The following is a 17,247-nucleotide window of genomic DNA, read 5'->3' as shown; positions in this document are numbered from 1 at the left end:
CAAGACATCCTGCCACTTCTACATCAGGAGCGGTGGCTTGCAATGTTAGACCTACGAGATTCTTACTTCCACGTAGGGATCAGGCCTTCATGCCAGAAGTTTCTAAGGTTCACGATGGGGACTTCCATTTACCAATATCAAGTTCTACCATTTGGCCTCTGCACTGCCCCGTATGTATTCACCAAGTGCATGGAAGTGGTGGTGGGACACCCTCAGACAAAAGGACTGGTGATTTTTTTACCCATACAGACTGGCTCATGACATCAAAGGACAGAGAAGAGTTACTTTCTCAGATATGATACTTGTTGCGCCTTCTCCAGGATCTCGGTATAGAGGTCAACTTGAAAGAATCTCATCTAAACCCAGTGACATCCATATCATACTTAGGGGCTGTTTTGGACACCCAGAAAGGAAGAGCATTCTTGCCACAAGAATGATAGAAAGCCAGTATGGAACTGGTGCATCAGTTCCAAGCCAATCCAATTCAGCGGGCATGGCAGATTCAACACCTACTAGGCCTTCTGGCCTTCTGCAAGACCACAGTACAATATACTCACCTGAACATGAGGAAACTGCACATATGGCTCATATCCACCTTCCACCTAAACATAGACTACCTCAGAAAGAGGGTCACCATCCCACTATGAATCCTCCAGTCATGGAGTTGTTGGACTCGGGCAGACAATCTTTTACGGGGTATCCCCTTTCAACTACAAACCCCATCTGTATGGGTGACAACAGACGCCTCACTGCAGGGCTGGGGGGTCCATTGCAATGGCAGAGTGACCCAGGGTCAGTGGACTTGGCAACAGAGGCAATTCCATATAAACTTCCTAGAACTCTTAGTAGTTTACCAGGAAGGCTTTTCTTCCAATGCTCAGAGGGAGAGTAGTATAGTTGCAGTTGGACAACACTACAGCAATTGCCTACCTAAACAGGCAAGGGAGGACGGTGTCCAGATCTCTGTGTGTACTGAGTGTACAGATTTGGCACTGGTGGATCAGAAACAGCATCACTCCTTTAGCTATACACATAAAATGGATAGAGACCGTCGTAGCAGACTATCTGAGTTGCTCATTCACCAGGGACGAGCAGCACAAGTGGGAATTGAACAAATACCTACTACCAATATTCAGAGCATGGGGCTTCCCCAAAATAGACTTGTTTGCGACAGCACTCAATTCCAAGTGCAGAAAGTACTGCTTGAGAGCAGGGCATGACCCACAATCATTAGGAGATGTGTTCCAGATGGACTGGTCACAACACCTGATGTACATGTATCCCCCTCTTCCTCTGGTAGGGAGAGTGGCAGCACATATTCTGACCTACCAAGTCAGGTGCATCCAGAAGGCTTCTACAGTGTCAAGACCTCCTGTCACAAGAAAATGGTCAAGTACTGCACCCAGAGGTACCCACACTACAATTAACAGCATGGAAGATTGTCTTCTGAATAGAATATTACTAAATCAGAGAAAGCCATCCACTAGGAGGAACTATGCTAACAAATGGAAAAGATTTACTTGCTATGCTGCCACAAAGGATTTCTGCCCTCTAAATGCTACTGTCTGATAGGTTCTCTTATATCACCTTGCTAAAGACCTCCCAACTTTCCAATGTCTCCATAAAAGTTCACTTAGCGCAATCTCAGTGAGGCACCCCGGATGGAATGGAATATGCTATGATAGAATGAGAATTCACACCTCAGAAAAGACTTCTGAGGTGTGAATTCTCATTCTATCATAGCAAATGAGATTTTTTCAATTAAACAACTCTCATGACCCCACTTTCACTTTTTCACACTTTCCTTTACTATGAATAATATGAGGAAGTAATCAATTTAGCACACTTCACCTTATGAAGACAAACCTCATAAAAATAAATTCACCAAAATTCACCCCCTGCCCAATCACTCTTAAATTGGGGATGGGTGGTAGCCTCCACCCATTAGACACTATCTACCAGCCCACCCCACTCCTTTGGGGCAGATCCACTTTCTGCCCCCAATCTGCCCCAAAGACACCCAAACTTCAAAAATTCTCAAAAAATCAGCCCTCTGCCCAATCCCCCTGAAATTGGGGTGGTAGCATCCACCCATTAGGCACTACCACCCCACCCCACTATTTTGGGGCAGATCCACTTTCTGCCCCAAACTGCCCCAAAGTCACTAAAACTTCAAAAATTCTTAAAAAATCACCCCTTTGTCCAAACACCCTGAAATTGGGGTGGTAGCCTCCACCCATTAGGCACTACCACCCCACCCCACTATTCTGCCCCAAAGACATGAAAATTTCAGAAATTTACCAAAAATCAGCCCTTTGCCCAATCCCCCTGAAATTGGGGTGGTAGCCTGCACCCATTAGGCACTACCACCCCACCCCACTCCTTTTGCCCAGATCCCATGCTATGCCCCCGAACTGCCCCAAAGTCACTAAAACTTTAAAAAAATCACCAAAAATCAGCCATGAACCGAATCACCCGAATTTTTCAGGTCCGAAATTCGGGTGATTCGGCTCGTGCCCGAAAAATATCGGGGGACATCGGGGGTGATTTGGTTCGGCCCCGAATCACCCGAAATTGTTCGTTTCGGGCACAGATCATTCTGTGCCCGAAATTTTTTGCACATCCCTACCCTGCATTCCCTGGATGTCAGAAGGGCTCTTTCATTCTACCTGTCAAGAACTGTTCATATCCTACAAGGGAAGATCTATGGGTCAGGCCTTGTCCAGACAAAGGTTATCCCACTGGCTAGATAGATAGATAGATAAACTTTATTATGATTGTAGATCAGACTGTCCCACTGGCTAACAGAATGTATCCTAATGACTTACAAGTTACAAAAGGTACAGCCACCTAAGTCTATCAAGGCACATTCAGCTAGAGCGTATGGTGCCTCGGCGGCTCATTTATCTGGCATATCTTTTCAAGACATTTGTAGGGCTGTAACCTGGTCTTGAGAACAGCTCTTTGTAAAGCACTATGCTTATTGATTTGTGTTCTGCAGCGGAGATGAATTTTGGGGAAAGTGTTGTCAAAAGGGTGTTACAGTGACACTACGGCTCCCTCCTCCTAAAGGAGCTAACAAAACACCCATTCTAATGGATTCAATGGATCATGCCCCAGTTAAACAGGTTGCTCACCTGTAACTGATGATCTGGTAATGATCCCTTGACATCCATTAGACCCTCCCAAACCACCTCTCTGCAGTAGTGCACAAGTCTCCTACATAGAACTCACCTATTGCTTCAAAGATATTCGACTGCTCCAGCGGTCTTCAAGCAACTGAAGTGCTGGCACTTCCTCCTGCCTTAAATTGCCACGTGGTAACTTGGGGTGGAGTGCAAGCATCGAAAGGAGCCGTGGAACTCCACACCGAGATGCTTCAGCGCAGGCGCAGAACCCATTCTAATGGATGTCAATAGATCACTACTAGATCATCAGTTACAGGTGAGCAGCCTGTTATTTTTTTTTAGTTGCTGTCACATCTGAAAAATAATTGCCATCTACACTTTTTAAATTGAGCTCAGATCAAAATATCCAATAGATGAACACATTGTGAAGCCATTGCAGAGCTTAGTGAGCACTTGAATACACAAGTAGTTATGTGGTGATTGGGTTTTTTGGTTTTTTGTAAGCATAGGTTTTGCCCTTCAGTTTAATTTTTGGATACCCTGTATATTTATTGAGCAGCTATTGACATTGAAACTGATCAGGGAAGCCTGTGCGAACTTCATGTGTGCTTTGGAGATCCTGTGCCTACAAGTACAAAAACTATCACACAGGTTTACAAATGTATGTTATTTCTTTCTTTTTAATATGTGTACAATTTTAGGCTAGTTCATTTTGGCATTTTTATAATAAGCCCTTTCCAACCTTAGATTTGACTGGGAATCAGGAATTTGTAAGTGTTCTTGCTAAAGACAAAAATTAAGCATCAGACTCCTTAAAAAAACTAGTGTTCTTATATTTCAGAATTCAATGCGTGCTACAGTGGAATTATATGAAGGTAAAAGTGAAGGCTATCCATCAATTAAAACATTAGTCACGTTGGGTAAAGAAGACTTATCAATAAAGGTAAATAACTTGCTTAAAATATCTTGAATTTCTAGTAGTGAAACCATATTTTTAGCCTACTTTCCAGTAGACTTATGAATTACCCAGCATTCTGTGTTTGTATGTGTGTCTGTCCGTTTGCCCCCCTGCCTGCGCAATCAACTTTGCAATGCCTGGACCAAAATGAACCAAATCGGGTACAGTTCTAGGAACACATAGGGACACCTCAACAGCGTAGTTTGCGATGATGTCATCCACCCCAATCCAAGATGGCAGAAGCATAAACTTTTGAGGCATAAGTGGGCTAACTTGTGAACCCTCTAACCAATTTGAGCCAAATTTGCTACAGCTGAATGGACACATAGGGATGCCCCAATGGTGTGGTGTGTGATGTCATCCACTCCAATTCAGAATGGCGGCTGTGTGAACAATGAAGGCACAAGCAAGCTAATTTGTGGACTGTCTAACCAATTTGAACCAAATTAGGTACAGTTGTAGTGAGTGACACATAGGGACATCTCAGTGGCGTAGTTTGTGATGATGTCATCCACCCTGATCCAAGATGGGGATATGTGAACATTTGAGACACAAGTGGGCTAACTTGTGGACAGTCTAACCAATTTGAACCAAATTTGCTACAGCTGAATGGACACATAGGGATTCCCCAGTGGTGTAGTTTGTGACAATATCACCCACCCCAATCCAAGATGGTGAATGCATAAACCTTTGAGGCACAAGTGCACGAACTTGAGAACTGTCTAACCGATTTGAACCAAATTTGGAACAGGTGTAGTGAGTGATATACAGGGACACCTCAGTGGTACAGTTTGTAATGATGACATCCACCCCGATCCAAGATGGCGGACACACGAACATTTGAGGCTCAAGAGATCTAACTTGTGGACCTTTATTTGTACCAAATTTAGTCCAGATGTAGAGACAGTGAAAGGAACGTAGGCTAATTAGTTCTTACTAGAACAACTTGTTAAATATAAGGTGAGTTAAGAACCTACAATTTTATATCTTACTGGTTTAGGGATTAGTTTGTTGAAGGCCTCATCCATTGGTGGGTTCAGACAATATGGTAGAAGCTGAATCTGCTTCTTGCAGTTCAGCAGCAAGCCCAGCTTCTGGTGGTGAATATGCCAACATCGGTTGTGTCACTTGAACCAGCCAATGTTGGCTTATCACACCCACCTCCCTTACTGAATTCAATTCAATTCCTTTATTACGATCACAGACCAGCACAGTTTACAAACAGAAGTCCAACCAAAAAAAGTATGTAATCTACAGACTTATGATACAGTGGTTAAGCACATACTTAACCATATAGATCAGTTAACAATGATTCTTAATGAACTCCTGGTGGATTTTACTGGCTATCAAACAGAACCTAGCCACATTACAAGATCTTAGGTCATTCTGGTCATTTAAAAGATAATCAAGATAAAAAGAATCTGTACAACCTGGATGGCAACTAATAAAAGGGGTTATATGTTTAAGCCATATATCTTGGTAAAATTGACAATAAAGGAGCGCATGAGCTGTTGTTTCGATATCTCCCGATTTGCAGAGACAAGTACGTTCTTTGTAGGGGATTTTTTGATATCTCCCTTCCAGGCCTGCTGATTGCAAGGCATTCCACCGTGACTGTGTCAGAGCTCTGCGCTATTTTGACACTATTATTTGGTTTAGGTATCTGGCAGGGTTGAAACTCAGAACTTGGTTGCCCAAGTGGACACCAACAGGAATTGAGTCCTGATCAGTTTGATGCTCAGTATCGTATATCTTTTTGTTTGAGTTTGACCCTGGCATTTTCATTCCTTAGAGTTATGAATGCAGAAGGGGAGAAACCATAATGATGCAGCCCTTCATCCAGCTCTCTTTTCCACCTGGAGTGATAGCTATCCTTTAGCACAAGTGGAGCTAGACCTGCTGGGTGAAAAACCAGCTTCAGCCAGAATTCAAAGATATTGATCCATGCTCTGGCCTCCCTCCCCCCTTACTGAAAATTGAGTTTGCTGCTAAACTCTGGGACACTTTTACTGTGTCATCCTATATAAAGAGAGAAAGAATTTCAGAGGTCCCTGTGGCTGGAGTTGAAGGTGGTGCACAAATTAGGCTTGTTCAAGTGGGCTAAGAAAATTGGGATTTTCTACAAATTGTTTCTGACTGGCAGCAGTTCTAAGCATATCTTGCATCCCACTATATTTTGTATCTCAATGTGGAAGGATTCATCAGCTCCTTGAAGCGCTCTGAAGTCCCTCCCTTCACACACAAAGCGCGCTTGGTCTCTTTTGGTGCCAGAGTGCTTTTCTCTTCACTTCCTTTCTATCTACTGTAGTATGCGCTTCTTTAGGGATTCACTCCTTCATTTTGGTTCCTGGAACAAACTGTGTTTATAGGTTAATTAATTAATTGGACTGCCATTTGACATCATCTTTTTGCCTAGTGTTTCAGATTTGGTTGTTTGGTCATTTGATTTTTTGGCTTGAACTTTGGACTGTCTCGAATTCTTTTTTGCCTGCAATTTGGACTTGTCTGCCTCCGATCTCATGGACTCAACCAAAAAATTTAAGCAGTGTTCCTTGTGCCGCAGCACTTTGCCTGTGCTGTGCCTAGGAGAGGACCATATTGTCCGCTCATGTAAAATCTCCTTCTCGAAACAGACCCAGAGGAGTTGGGACTTACAGTTATGGGCTGTGCTTTACAAGACCGCCTTGTGCCTGCTGACCCCGATGCCATCAACATCATCTCTGTCAATGCTCTTGAAGGTGACTCCAACCTCTAAAGCTCAGTCGGAATCTACCTCTGGTGCTTTTTAAAAGCCATAGGATGTCCCTAAGGAGTCCCACCATAAGAAGAGGAAGCACAAGGATTCAGAGTCCTCATCTGTCCTGAAGTGCCCCAAGACGACATCAGTGCCTTCAACTTCAATGTCAACACTGCCCTCGACCTCATCAGCATTGGTCAAGTTGGCTCCATCGTCGACCCATATGCTTTCAACTTCAGCTTCGGCTCCTTCCTCAACTTCACCTGTTGAGCGCTGCTCCACATTGTTGTCACCTTCTGCTCCGTAGCGTCCACTGTCTTCTTCGCGACTATTGATGCCTACACTGTCTTCTATCCAGGTAATCCATTCATGCTCATTGTCCTCCTCTCCTGAGGTTGGTGGTGCTTCTTTTGCACCGTCATCGATGCTGGGCATTCTACAGACTCTGCCATCAACACTGACCATTGTTGCACCGACATTGACCTTAATCTCTACAGTCCATCTTTCTTTTCAGATATTATTATTATTATTATTATTATTATTATTAGTAGTAGTAGTAGTAGTAGTAGTAGTAGTAGTAATAATAATAATAATAATAAATAAATTTCTATACCACCCAAAACTTGCACCTCAGGGTGGTTTACAATTAAAATCATATAAACATTAAAAACATTAACATTAAAATAATTTAAAACTCAACATTAAAAGTATTAAAACTATACATTTATTTAAAAGCCTGGGTAAACAAATACGTCTTCAGTGCCTTTTCAAAAGTTGCCAGAAATGGGAAGGCTCTTATCTCGACAGGGACCGCATTTCAAAGCCCAGAGGCAGCAACAGAGAGGGCCAGTCCACAAGTAGCCACTAGGCGAGCCAGTGGCAACCGTAGACGTACCTCTCCAGAAAATCTCAATGGGTGATGGGGCTCATGGCAAAGAAGATGATTCTTAAAAACCCAGGGCCTTAGTTGTTTAGGGCTTTATAGGTTATAGCCAGCATCTTGTATTTTGCCCAGAAACTTTTCAGTAGCCAGGAAGAATATGGTCTCTCTGAGATGACCCAGAGTCCAACCTGGCCGCCACATACAATATTCCCTCTAAGGCATGTGCATGTGCATGCACTCATACATTTTTTATGTCCGCGCAGTTAATTTTAGATCCCGCTCAGGTTGAATAAGGAAGGCCCCACCCTGAATGCATGTTCGCACACACTACCTTGATGCTGCAGCCCAGAACAAATCTCATTCCTCACACCAATGGGAAAAAAATTAGAACACTGGCCAAATTCTGTACCAACTGCAGTTTCCAGACTACATGCAAAGGCTGTCCCACATAGAGTGCATTACAGAAGTCCAGTCTGGAGGTTACCAGCATATGTACCACTGTTCTGAGCTCATTCATCTCAAGAAACAGATGCAGCTGGTGTATCAGTCGAAGCGGATAGAAAGCAACTCTGGCCACCACTTCAACCTAGGACACCAAGGAAAGGTTCGGATCCAGAAGCACCCCCAGACTGCATACCTTTTCCTTCTGGGGCAGCAATGTTCCCTTTAAAAAGGATTCCCAGATGTTGACTACAAAACCCATAATCCCTAAACAAAAGCCATTGTAGCTGGGGACTCTGAGAGTTGTAGTCAACTACATCTGAGAATCCCTAAACTTTGGAGGAGTGTGACCCCATCCAGAACTGGCAGATCAAAATCGTCTCCCACGTTCAGACCCCGCACAGTAAGTACCCCTGTCTTATCTGGATTCAGCCTCAGTTGGTTATCCCTCATCCAGCCCATCGCTGCCTCCAAGTGGGTCTTTAGGGAGGTTATGCCTTCTCCCAATGAGGTTGGCATGGAAAAAGAGATGTGGGTGTGATCAGCATATTAATATTACCCTGCCCCAAATCTCCTGATGATCTCTCCCAGTGGTTTCATATAGATGTTAAACATCAGAGACAATATGGAGCCCTGAGGGACACCATATGAAAGTTCAGATTTTGAAGAACAGTCTTCAAGAGACTCCATCTGAAATCTGCCGATGAGGTAGGAGTAGAACCACTGCAAGGCAGTGCCTCCCAATCCCCTCAGATGTTCCAGAAGGATTCTATGGTCAATAGTATCGAAGGCCACTGAGAGGTCCAAAAGGACCAACAGAGTCACACTTCACCTGTCAATTCAGGCTGATCAAGGCAGTCTCCACCCCATAGCCCACCCAAAAGCCAGTTTGAAATGGGTCTATATAGTCAGTTTCCTCCAAGACTGCCTGGAGCTGGGAGGCCACCACCCAGTCATTCACCTTGCGCAGCCACGGAAGGTTTAAGACAGGCTTCTAGTTGCTTAACTCCAAGGGATCCAAGGCAGGCTTCTTCAGAAGCAGTCTAATGATTGCCTCCTTGAGACAAGGAGGCATCCTGCCCTCCCTCAGAGAAGCACTTATAATCTCTACCAGGCCCTCTACAACAGCTTTCCTTTCTGATAATATAGGCCATGTTGGGCAAGGCTCAAGAGGGCAGGCTGTATGATTCCAAGCAACTTGTTGACATCCTCAGGAGTCACAAACTGAAACTGATCCAGTGCCACCACATAAGAGGAGCTGCTGGACACCTCGGCATCAGACACTAATGAGATTTTGTCCACAAAAAACTCATTAAAAACATTGTGAGTAATTGTTGGTTCCATGTACTGATTCAAGGGGAAAGGGGCATTCTCTTGCCCCCTCACAACCCTGAAAAATTCCACCAGACATGAACTTGCTGGTGCAATACAGGCAGAAAAGAATTGCTTCTTTGCTGCACTTATCACCTGAGCATAGATCTTCAAATGCACTCTATGTAATAATCTGTTGGATTTGAGTCAAGTCTTTCTCCACTTGCGCTCTAGTTGTCAACCTTTCCACTTCAGCCCCCGTAGTTATTCCGTATAACAAGGAGCCGGTTTCAAAGTGGGTTGGAGAGGACACTTAGGAACATAAGAACAGCCCTGCTGGATTAGGCCCAAGGCCCATGTAGTCCAGCATCCTGTTTCGCACAGTGGCCCACCACATGCCGCTGGAAGCCACAGGCAGGAGTTGAGGGCATGCCCTCTCTCCTGCTGTTACTCCCCTGCTACTGGTAATCAGAGGCATCCTGCCTTTGAGGCTGGAGGTGGCCTATAGTCCTCCGACTAGTAGCCATTGATAGACCTCTCCTCCATGAAGTTATCCAAACCCTTCATAAAGCCGTCCAGGTTGTTGATTGTCACCACATCTTGTGGCAGAGAATTCCACAAGTGGGTTATGCGATGTGTGAAAAAGTACTTAGGTTTGTTGGTCCTAGATTTACCGGCAATCAATTTCATGGCATGACCCCTGGTTCTAGTGTTATGTAAGAGGGAGAAGAATTTCTCTCTATCCACTTTTTCCACACCATGCATGATTTTATAGACCTTTAACATGTCTCCCCGCAGTCTTTTTTCTAAACTAAAAAGCCCCAGGTGTCGTAGCCTTGAGACAACGATCGTATTGGATCCAATAACCTCGAGTGGACCATCCTAATGGGCTCCTCACTTGGGATAGGTCCATAGTCATCATGGCTGCTATGAACTCCTGAGCCACCTCGTACAAATTGGTTCCAAAGTGAACATTGAAGTCCCCCACCACCACAGACCTGGGAGACTCCAACGCCAGGTCTAAGACCAAGTCTACCAGCTCAGTTAGGGACTCTGTTGGGCAACAGGGCAGTCGCTAAAGTGTGCCGTCAAGTCGATGTCAACTCGTGTCACCCACAGAGCCCTTTGGTTTTCTTTTGGTAGAATACAAGAGGGGTTTACTATTTTCTCCTCCCGCACAGTATGAGATGATGCCTTTCAGCATCTTCCTAAACTGCCCAATACAGGTGTTTCCCATAGTCTGGGAAACATACCAGTGGGGGTTTGAACCGGCAACCTTCTGCTTGCTAGTCAAGTATTTCCCCACTGCACCACTTAAGGTGGCAAGGGACTGTCAGTACACTAACAGAAGTCCCAGTCTATCCCTGGACCCCAAACTTAAGTATGCACATTCAATATGGTCAGACACTTCAACAGGGATCTTGGCAAGGGAGATGTTCTTATAGACCACAGCCACTCCACCTCCTCACCCACATCCCCTCACATGCTATTCAACAGAAGAGTACCCTGGAGGGAGAAGCTGGGACCAGACCGGGACACCAGCCTCCCCCAACCAAATCTCTATGAAACATACCACATTGGCCCCTTCATCCAGAATCAAATCATGGATAATTTCAGGTTTATTCTGGACTGACCTGACATTGCAAAGGAATAAGGTGAGGCTGTGGGTGGTTGGCACTGCTCCCCAAGGTCAAAGAGCTGGTAGGAAACCCAGAAGGGAAAACAGCGATTACGTTTCTGAATTCCCTTCCCCTGAAATAGCCTGCTGACCTGCCAATGTTACTACTTCTTCAATGTTACTTCCCCACCACCACTGGAATATCCACCCCATAATCTGCAAATATGCCCCCTGTCTCCCCATCTCCAGACAAATGCAGGGACTTTAAAACTTAAATCACCCAGAGTTTAAAACAGAAACCAAATTTAAAAACACCCACCCACCACTATCATACCCACGAAGATTCCAAGGCCAGGAAGCCTGACCCTCACTCTCATTATCCCCTGAAGTGGCTCCCCGACCCCCTTTGGTGTCACCCCTTCAGTGGTGACCCTACTGATGGTGGGCCTGCCGCCACAGGCAGCATTCATATAAGAGGCCCAGAACTGGGCAGGTGGTACCAGGAACGGCTGAGCCACTCACCCCTGGCCCCTGTCCTGCATCAACTCCCCACAGATGTTCAACAGGGGCATCAGGCGAAGCAAGGGGCAGGCAGGTAGCAGCAGAAGGAGCAAACTGCGCGAACACACAGAAGCTCTCACCCTGAGCAGCACTGAATGGGAAGTAGATGGTCTGATCTTTTCTTCTGCTGGGTTTCCATTCCTCTGCAGTTCGCTTCATCATCTTCCATAGACTAGATCCTTTGTCCTGCATCGTCCCTGACTTTGCCAGCCTTTGGCACTGGGTTCCTATCAACATTGAGGGATTTCCAGATGCCAGATTTGATTCCATGCTTGACTCTCCCTCAACTGTGTCAGGATCAATATTCAAGGGGTTTTCTTTACATGGGCTTGACAGTGAGTCCAATGTCAGTGTTCCATGTGTCCCAAAGACACCATCTGCATTGCCTGCCAGAACAACTCCTGATGCCTCTCCTTCCTGACTTCCAACAAACTGCAAGGAACCGCTTAGTTTTTCTGTACCAGCTCTTTCTCCATTTCAAAGGTAGCTGGATTATTGGAGCTCTCCAGGTGCCCTTGACCCTGGATATATCACAGGATAGGAAGGTTCCAGGATCCCATGTATGGACACTCACCTTCGCTTCCTTATGACTACAAGGAGTTTCAGATCTGGAAGTTAAAGTTGAAATCATCTTACACTCCTAAGGGTCAGCCTTCTAGATCTTCTCCTTTTAAATGTCCATGGGCCCTCCTCCTATACCTCAGCCTCCACCTTACCAGCCTGCTGCTCCACTTCTCCCATCTACTCTACCTTCTCATACACTACTTCAGCCTTGGAACTCTGCTGCACCATCCCCATCTCCAGATGCTCTTACTATACCTGACAAACGCCTCTCAGATGAGGATTACGTTATCAACTTGGAGTCTGATGATGATTCCACGGCCACGAAGACTCCCTTCGCACTTCACCAAATGATAATGTTCCAAAAAGCCTGTTGGATTCTCGCACTGAATTCCTATAGAATTCAGCTCTTTGATATGGCAAAGGTTCTTGGACTGGAGATGAAGTCTCCCACCAAAACTGTCAGTGATCCGGTCTATGACTCCGTCTTCCACCACCACATCTACTCCTATGGCCTTGACCATGTTGCCTATATTGGTTAATTCGGCCAAGTCTGCTTGGGAGGCCCCCTCATCTGCAGTTTCAACTTCTCGGAGATTGGAGAACTTCTATCAGGTGCATGAGGAAGATTGCCATTTCTTATTTAAACATCCTCCTCTGAACTCCTTAGTAATTTATTGTGCACTTTCTTCAAAATCTGGAAAGAGATGTTCAGCTTCCATGGATAAAGAGGGCAGGAAGCTGGACTTGACGGGTCATAAGATCTACTCCTCTTCCTCCCTTTGCATAAAGGTTATGAACTGTATGGCCAAATTCCATTACTCTATCTGAGAAGGTTTTAAAACTGACATGCAGAATGCTCCTGCACCTTTACAGGCACATTACAAGGAGCTTCTCTCCAAATCGGCTGACATTAACCCACTAGTCTCCGAGTACAGCAAAACATATGACAGACTGGATCCTGCACCATTACCAGTGCCATCTTGCTGCAATGTCATACCTGGCTTCACTCTTCCTCGCTCCAACATGATGTGCAGGATAAAATTGGGAATTTGCTCTTCAATGATGAGGAGCTTTTCAGTAAAGAAACAGATGATGTAATGGAGCGCATAAAGAAGTCCAAGTTCACTGCACGGACCGTAACTGCTGCTGCATCTACAGCATGCTCCTACTCTCAAAGATTCCGTAGGCCTGACAGACCCAGGACTGCGAGGGACTACCATCACTCCTTTCTCAGTGTGGAAAACAGAACCGTATCTTTCCAAACAAAATCTTTGACTCCTCCGTGCCCTTGCCCATTGCTCCCACTCCTTCCTCTATCTGGCTCACCCCCTACTTAGCACCCTTGCATCTTAGCACCCAGTCAAAAGTGATGTATTATCTCCACTGGCTACACCATAGAGGTCTTCACGCCTTCACCTGCTGTCTGGAGAGGAGTGGTTTGCCACTCTGGACCTGAAAGATGCCTGTTTTCATATCTCCATTCACCTGCAGCATCAGAAATATCTATGTTTCATTGTGGGGGACCAAGTTTTTCAGACCACCACTCTTCCTTTAGGCTTGTCCATGGCTCTTCATATGTTCACGAAATGCATGAGCGTGATCATTGCCCATTTGTGAACATACGGGATTTCTATCTTCCCCCCTTTTGGGATGATAGGCTAATCACATCACATGACAGGGACCTTTTACTGGTCCATATTGCCGAAGTTCTCTCTCTTGGACACTCTGGGCATCAAGGTCAACTGAAAGAAGTCCAAAGAACTGCCCCCTTAACACTCCCTCCCTTACATAGGAACTGTGCTCGATGCAGGTCTCAAGTGTGCGTTCATTCCTTAAGATGTCGCCTTACCATACAGAACACAGTTTATGCCTTCCACTCCAATCCAACTCAAACTGCTCAATCTGTGCAGTGCCTATTGGGCCTCATGACTTCTTGTACCTCCACGGTGGCTTACAAGAGGCTCCGTATGCATCACCTACAGCTGTGGCTACTTTCCATGTTCCAACTGAATGTAAACCAGGATTTCCAACTGGTTGTTCCCAGGCCCTTGTTGGACTCTGTTCTGTGGTGGACTCTACTGGAGAACCTCAATGTGGGTCTTGCTTTCTAACCACCTACTACTTGGTTTCAGTCACAATGAATGCTTCTCTGACAGGCTGGGGTGCCCACTGTGTGGGCCTTCACTATTGAGGCCTTTGGAACCATTCAGCAGGTTTCCTTGCACATCAGCTTCCTCAGAGTTATGGTGGTCTTCTTGGCCATGAAGTCCTTTCTTCCTCACTTTTCCAGCAAAACCGTCCAGGTGATGCTGGACAACTCCACGGCCATAGCATATTTCAACCATCAAGGAGGCACAGTTTAAAAATCCCTGTGTAGTCTAGCCATTCAAATATGGAACTGGTGCATTCACCACCAAATTTACCCTTGGCTCTACATATAAGGGGAACCAACATGATTCTAGCAGGCAGCCTCAGCAGGCAAACTAGCACTGCTTCCCAACACAAGTGGGAACTTCACAGTGGCCCTTGCCTTTCTCATCCAACAGTGGGGGATTCCCCCAAGAGGAGCTCTTTGCCACCCTGAAAAACAAGAAGTGCCCTCTTTACTGTTCAAGGGTGGCAGTGGGAGGCCTTGGACAGGCAAGTTCTTTTACACCTCTCCCCCCTACCACCGCTCCTATCCAGGATTGTGAGCAAGGCCTCACTACAAAAAATGAACCGCATTCTACTCACCCCGTAGTTGCAGAGGCAGCTGGTTCCCTCTCCTCTTCCATCAGTCTCAGGGTTCCCACCATCATCTTTGGCACCATCCGGACCTTCTCCACCTGAATGGTAGTCGGCTTCTCCACCACAGCCTCAGGATCCTGAACATGACGGCATGGAGGCTGAACTAATATCAAATATGGAACTGGTGCATTCACCACCAAATTTACCCTTGGCTCTATATATAAGGGGAACCAACATGATTCTAGCAGGCAACCTCATCAGGCAAACCAGCACTGCTTCCCAACACAAGAGAGAGAGGCCTCCACCAGGCACAATTAAACTGCAAGTGGAAAAAATTTCCTATTTATGCCCCGTCCAAAGGCTTTGACCCCTCTACAGCCTAGGTCTGCCACATTCTGCTTTATCTTACTTGTATCAAACAAACCAGACTGTCCAACTGTTCTATTAAAGTACATATGTTCACCCTGTCAGCAATGCACCCTGGTCGGGGGACAATATCCCCTTTCTCCCACCCAGACTGCAAGCATTTTCTGAAGGGCCTGAATAATCTCTTTTCTTCAGTCAGTCAACCTGTGGAACCCTGGAGTCTTTCTTTGGTCCTCTTTATGCTCACAGAGGATCCCTTTGACCCCTGTTCTTTAACCCTCCTCAAGCTACTCACCTTTAAAGCAGCTTTCCTCATTGCAGTCACAACAGCAAGAAGCATTAGTGAGCCTCTCTCCTTGAGGATCAACATTCCCTGCACTACATTTTACTCTTACAAGGTGGTGATGTATACCGACCCCCCCTTCCTACCTAAGATTGTGTCAGCTTTCCATATTAACTAAGATTAATCTTGACCACCTTTTTTCCTGCCCCTGTCTCACCCCTCAAATGCTCACTGAATTCTTTGGACATCTGTAGGGCCCTCTTGTATTATATGGCACACACCAAAGACTTTTGATTTGATTTGATTTGATTTGATTTGTATACCGCCCTTCCAAAATGGCTCAGGGTGGTTTACAATTAAAACAAACCACTTAAAACAGTAAAGAGCTTAAACAAATTTAAAAAACAACATAACAATTAACAATTTAAAAACATTTTAAAACAGCAATTAAACAATTATAGTGATTAAAAACCCCAAAATTGGGTTTTGAATTTTAAAATAAACCAGATATTATCCCACCCTCCCACCCCACCCCCAATTTAGGAAGCTGAGAAAGCTTGGGTGAAAAGATGGGTTTTCAGGTGTTTTTTGAAAATTGACAGAGATGGGGAGGATCGTATCTCAGCAGGGAGCGCATTCCACAATCTCGGGGCAGCAACCGAGAAGGCCTGTCTCTGTGTAGCCACCAAACGAGTTGGCGGTAACTGGAGACGGACCTCCTCAGATGACCTCAATGGGCGGTGGGGCTCATAATGAAGAAGACACTCTCTTAGATACCCAAGGCCTAAGCCGTTTAGGGCTTTGTACTAGCACTTTGTATTTTGTCCAGAAACCTATTGGCAGCCAGTGTAACTCCATCAGTAAAGGAGTAACATAGTCTCTCCGAGATGACCCAGAGACCAAACTGGCTGCTGCGTTCTGAACCAGCTGAAGTTTCCGGACTATGTACAAAGGCAGCCCCACGTAGAGCGCATTACAAAATTCAAGTCTAGAAGTTACCAACAGATGTGCCACAGTTTTGATGTCATTGATCTTGAGAAACTGGCACAGCCGGCGTATCAGCCGGAGCTGATAGAAAGCACCTCTGGCCACCGCCTCAACCTGAGAAATCAAGGAGAGGTATGGATCCAGAAGTATTCCCAGACTGTGAACCTGTTCCTTTTGGGAAGTATGACCCCATCTAGAAGAGGCAGATCAAAATCATCTCTAGAGTTCCGACCCCACACAATAGGTACCTCTGTCTTATCTGGATTCAGCTTCAGTTTATTCTCCCTCATCCAGCCCATTACTGCTTCCAGGCAGGCTTTTAGGGAGGATATGCCAGCTCCTGAAGAAGTTGACATAGAGAAGTAGATCTGGGTGTCTTCAGCGTACTGGTAACACCCAGCTCCAAATCCCCTGATGATCTCTCCCAGCGGTTTCATAGATGTTAAAAAGCATTGGAGAAAGTACGGAGCCTTGAGGGACACCATACTTAAGCTCAGATTTTGAAGAGCAACAGTCTCCAATCGACAGCATCTGGAATCTATCCGAGAGGTAGGAGCGGAACCACTGTAGAACAGTGCCTCCCACCCCCAACCCACTCAGACGTTCCAGAAGAATACTATGGTCGATAGTATCGAAAGCCGCTGAGAGATCCCAAAGAGTCACACTTCCTCTGTCAATTCCCA

At 45.5% G+C, this 17,247-nt stretch overlaps 1 protein-coding gene across 6 annotated transcripts in view; it reads left to right on the top strand.

Annotated features, from left to right (window-relative positions):
* Nucleotides 1-17,247, top strand: part of PDK3 (pyruvate dehydrogenase kinase 3) — a 99,784-nt gene that overhangs the window by 51,621 nt on the left and 30,916 nt on the right. For all 6 annotated transcript variants that reach the window (XR_008318897.1, XR_008318896.1, XR_008318898.1 and 3 more), the window contains exon 8: nucleotides 3,970-4,071. Coding sequence is in view for 3 of the 6 variants with exons in the window: in XM_053306249.1 (XP_053162224.1) it covers nucleotides 3,970-4,071 (102 nt within the window). In the remaining 3 variants the exon portion in view is untranslated. The remainder of the gene's footprint in view (nucleotides 1-3,969; nucleotides 4,072-17,247) is intronic.

The sequence above is a fragment of the Hemicordylus capensis genome, chromosome 3 (genome assembly GCF_027244095.1).
Source record: "Hemicordylus capensis ecotype Gifberg chromosome 3, rHemCap1.1.pri, whole genome shotgun sequence".
Classification (NCBI taxonomy): domain Eukaryota; kingdom Metazoa; phylum Chordata; class Lepidosauria; order Squamata; family Cordylidae; genus Hemicordylus; species Hemicordylus capensis.
This window is presented reverse-complemented; position numbering and strand designations above follow the sequence as displayed.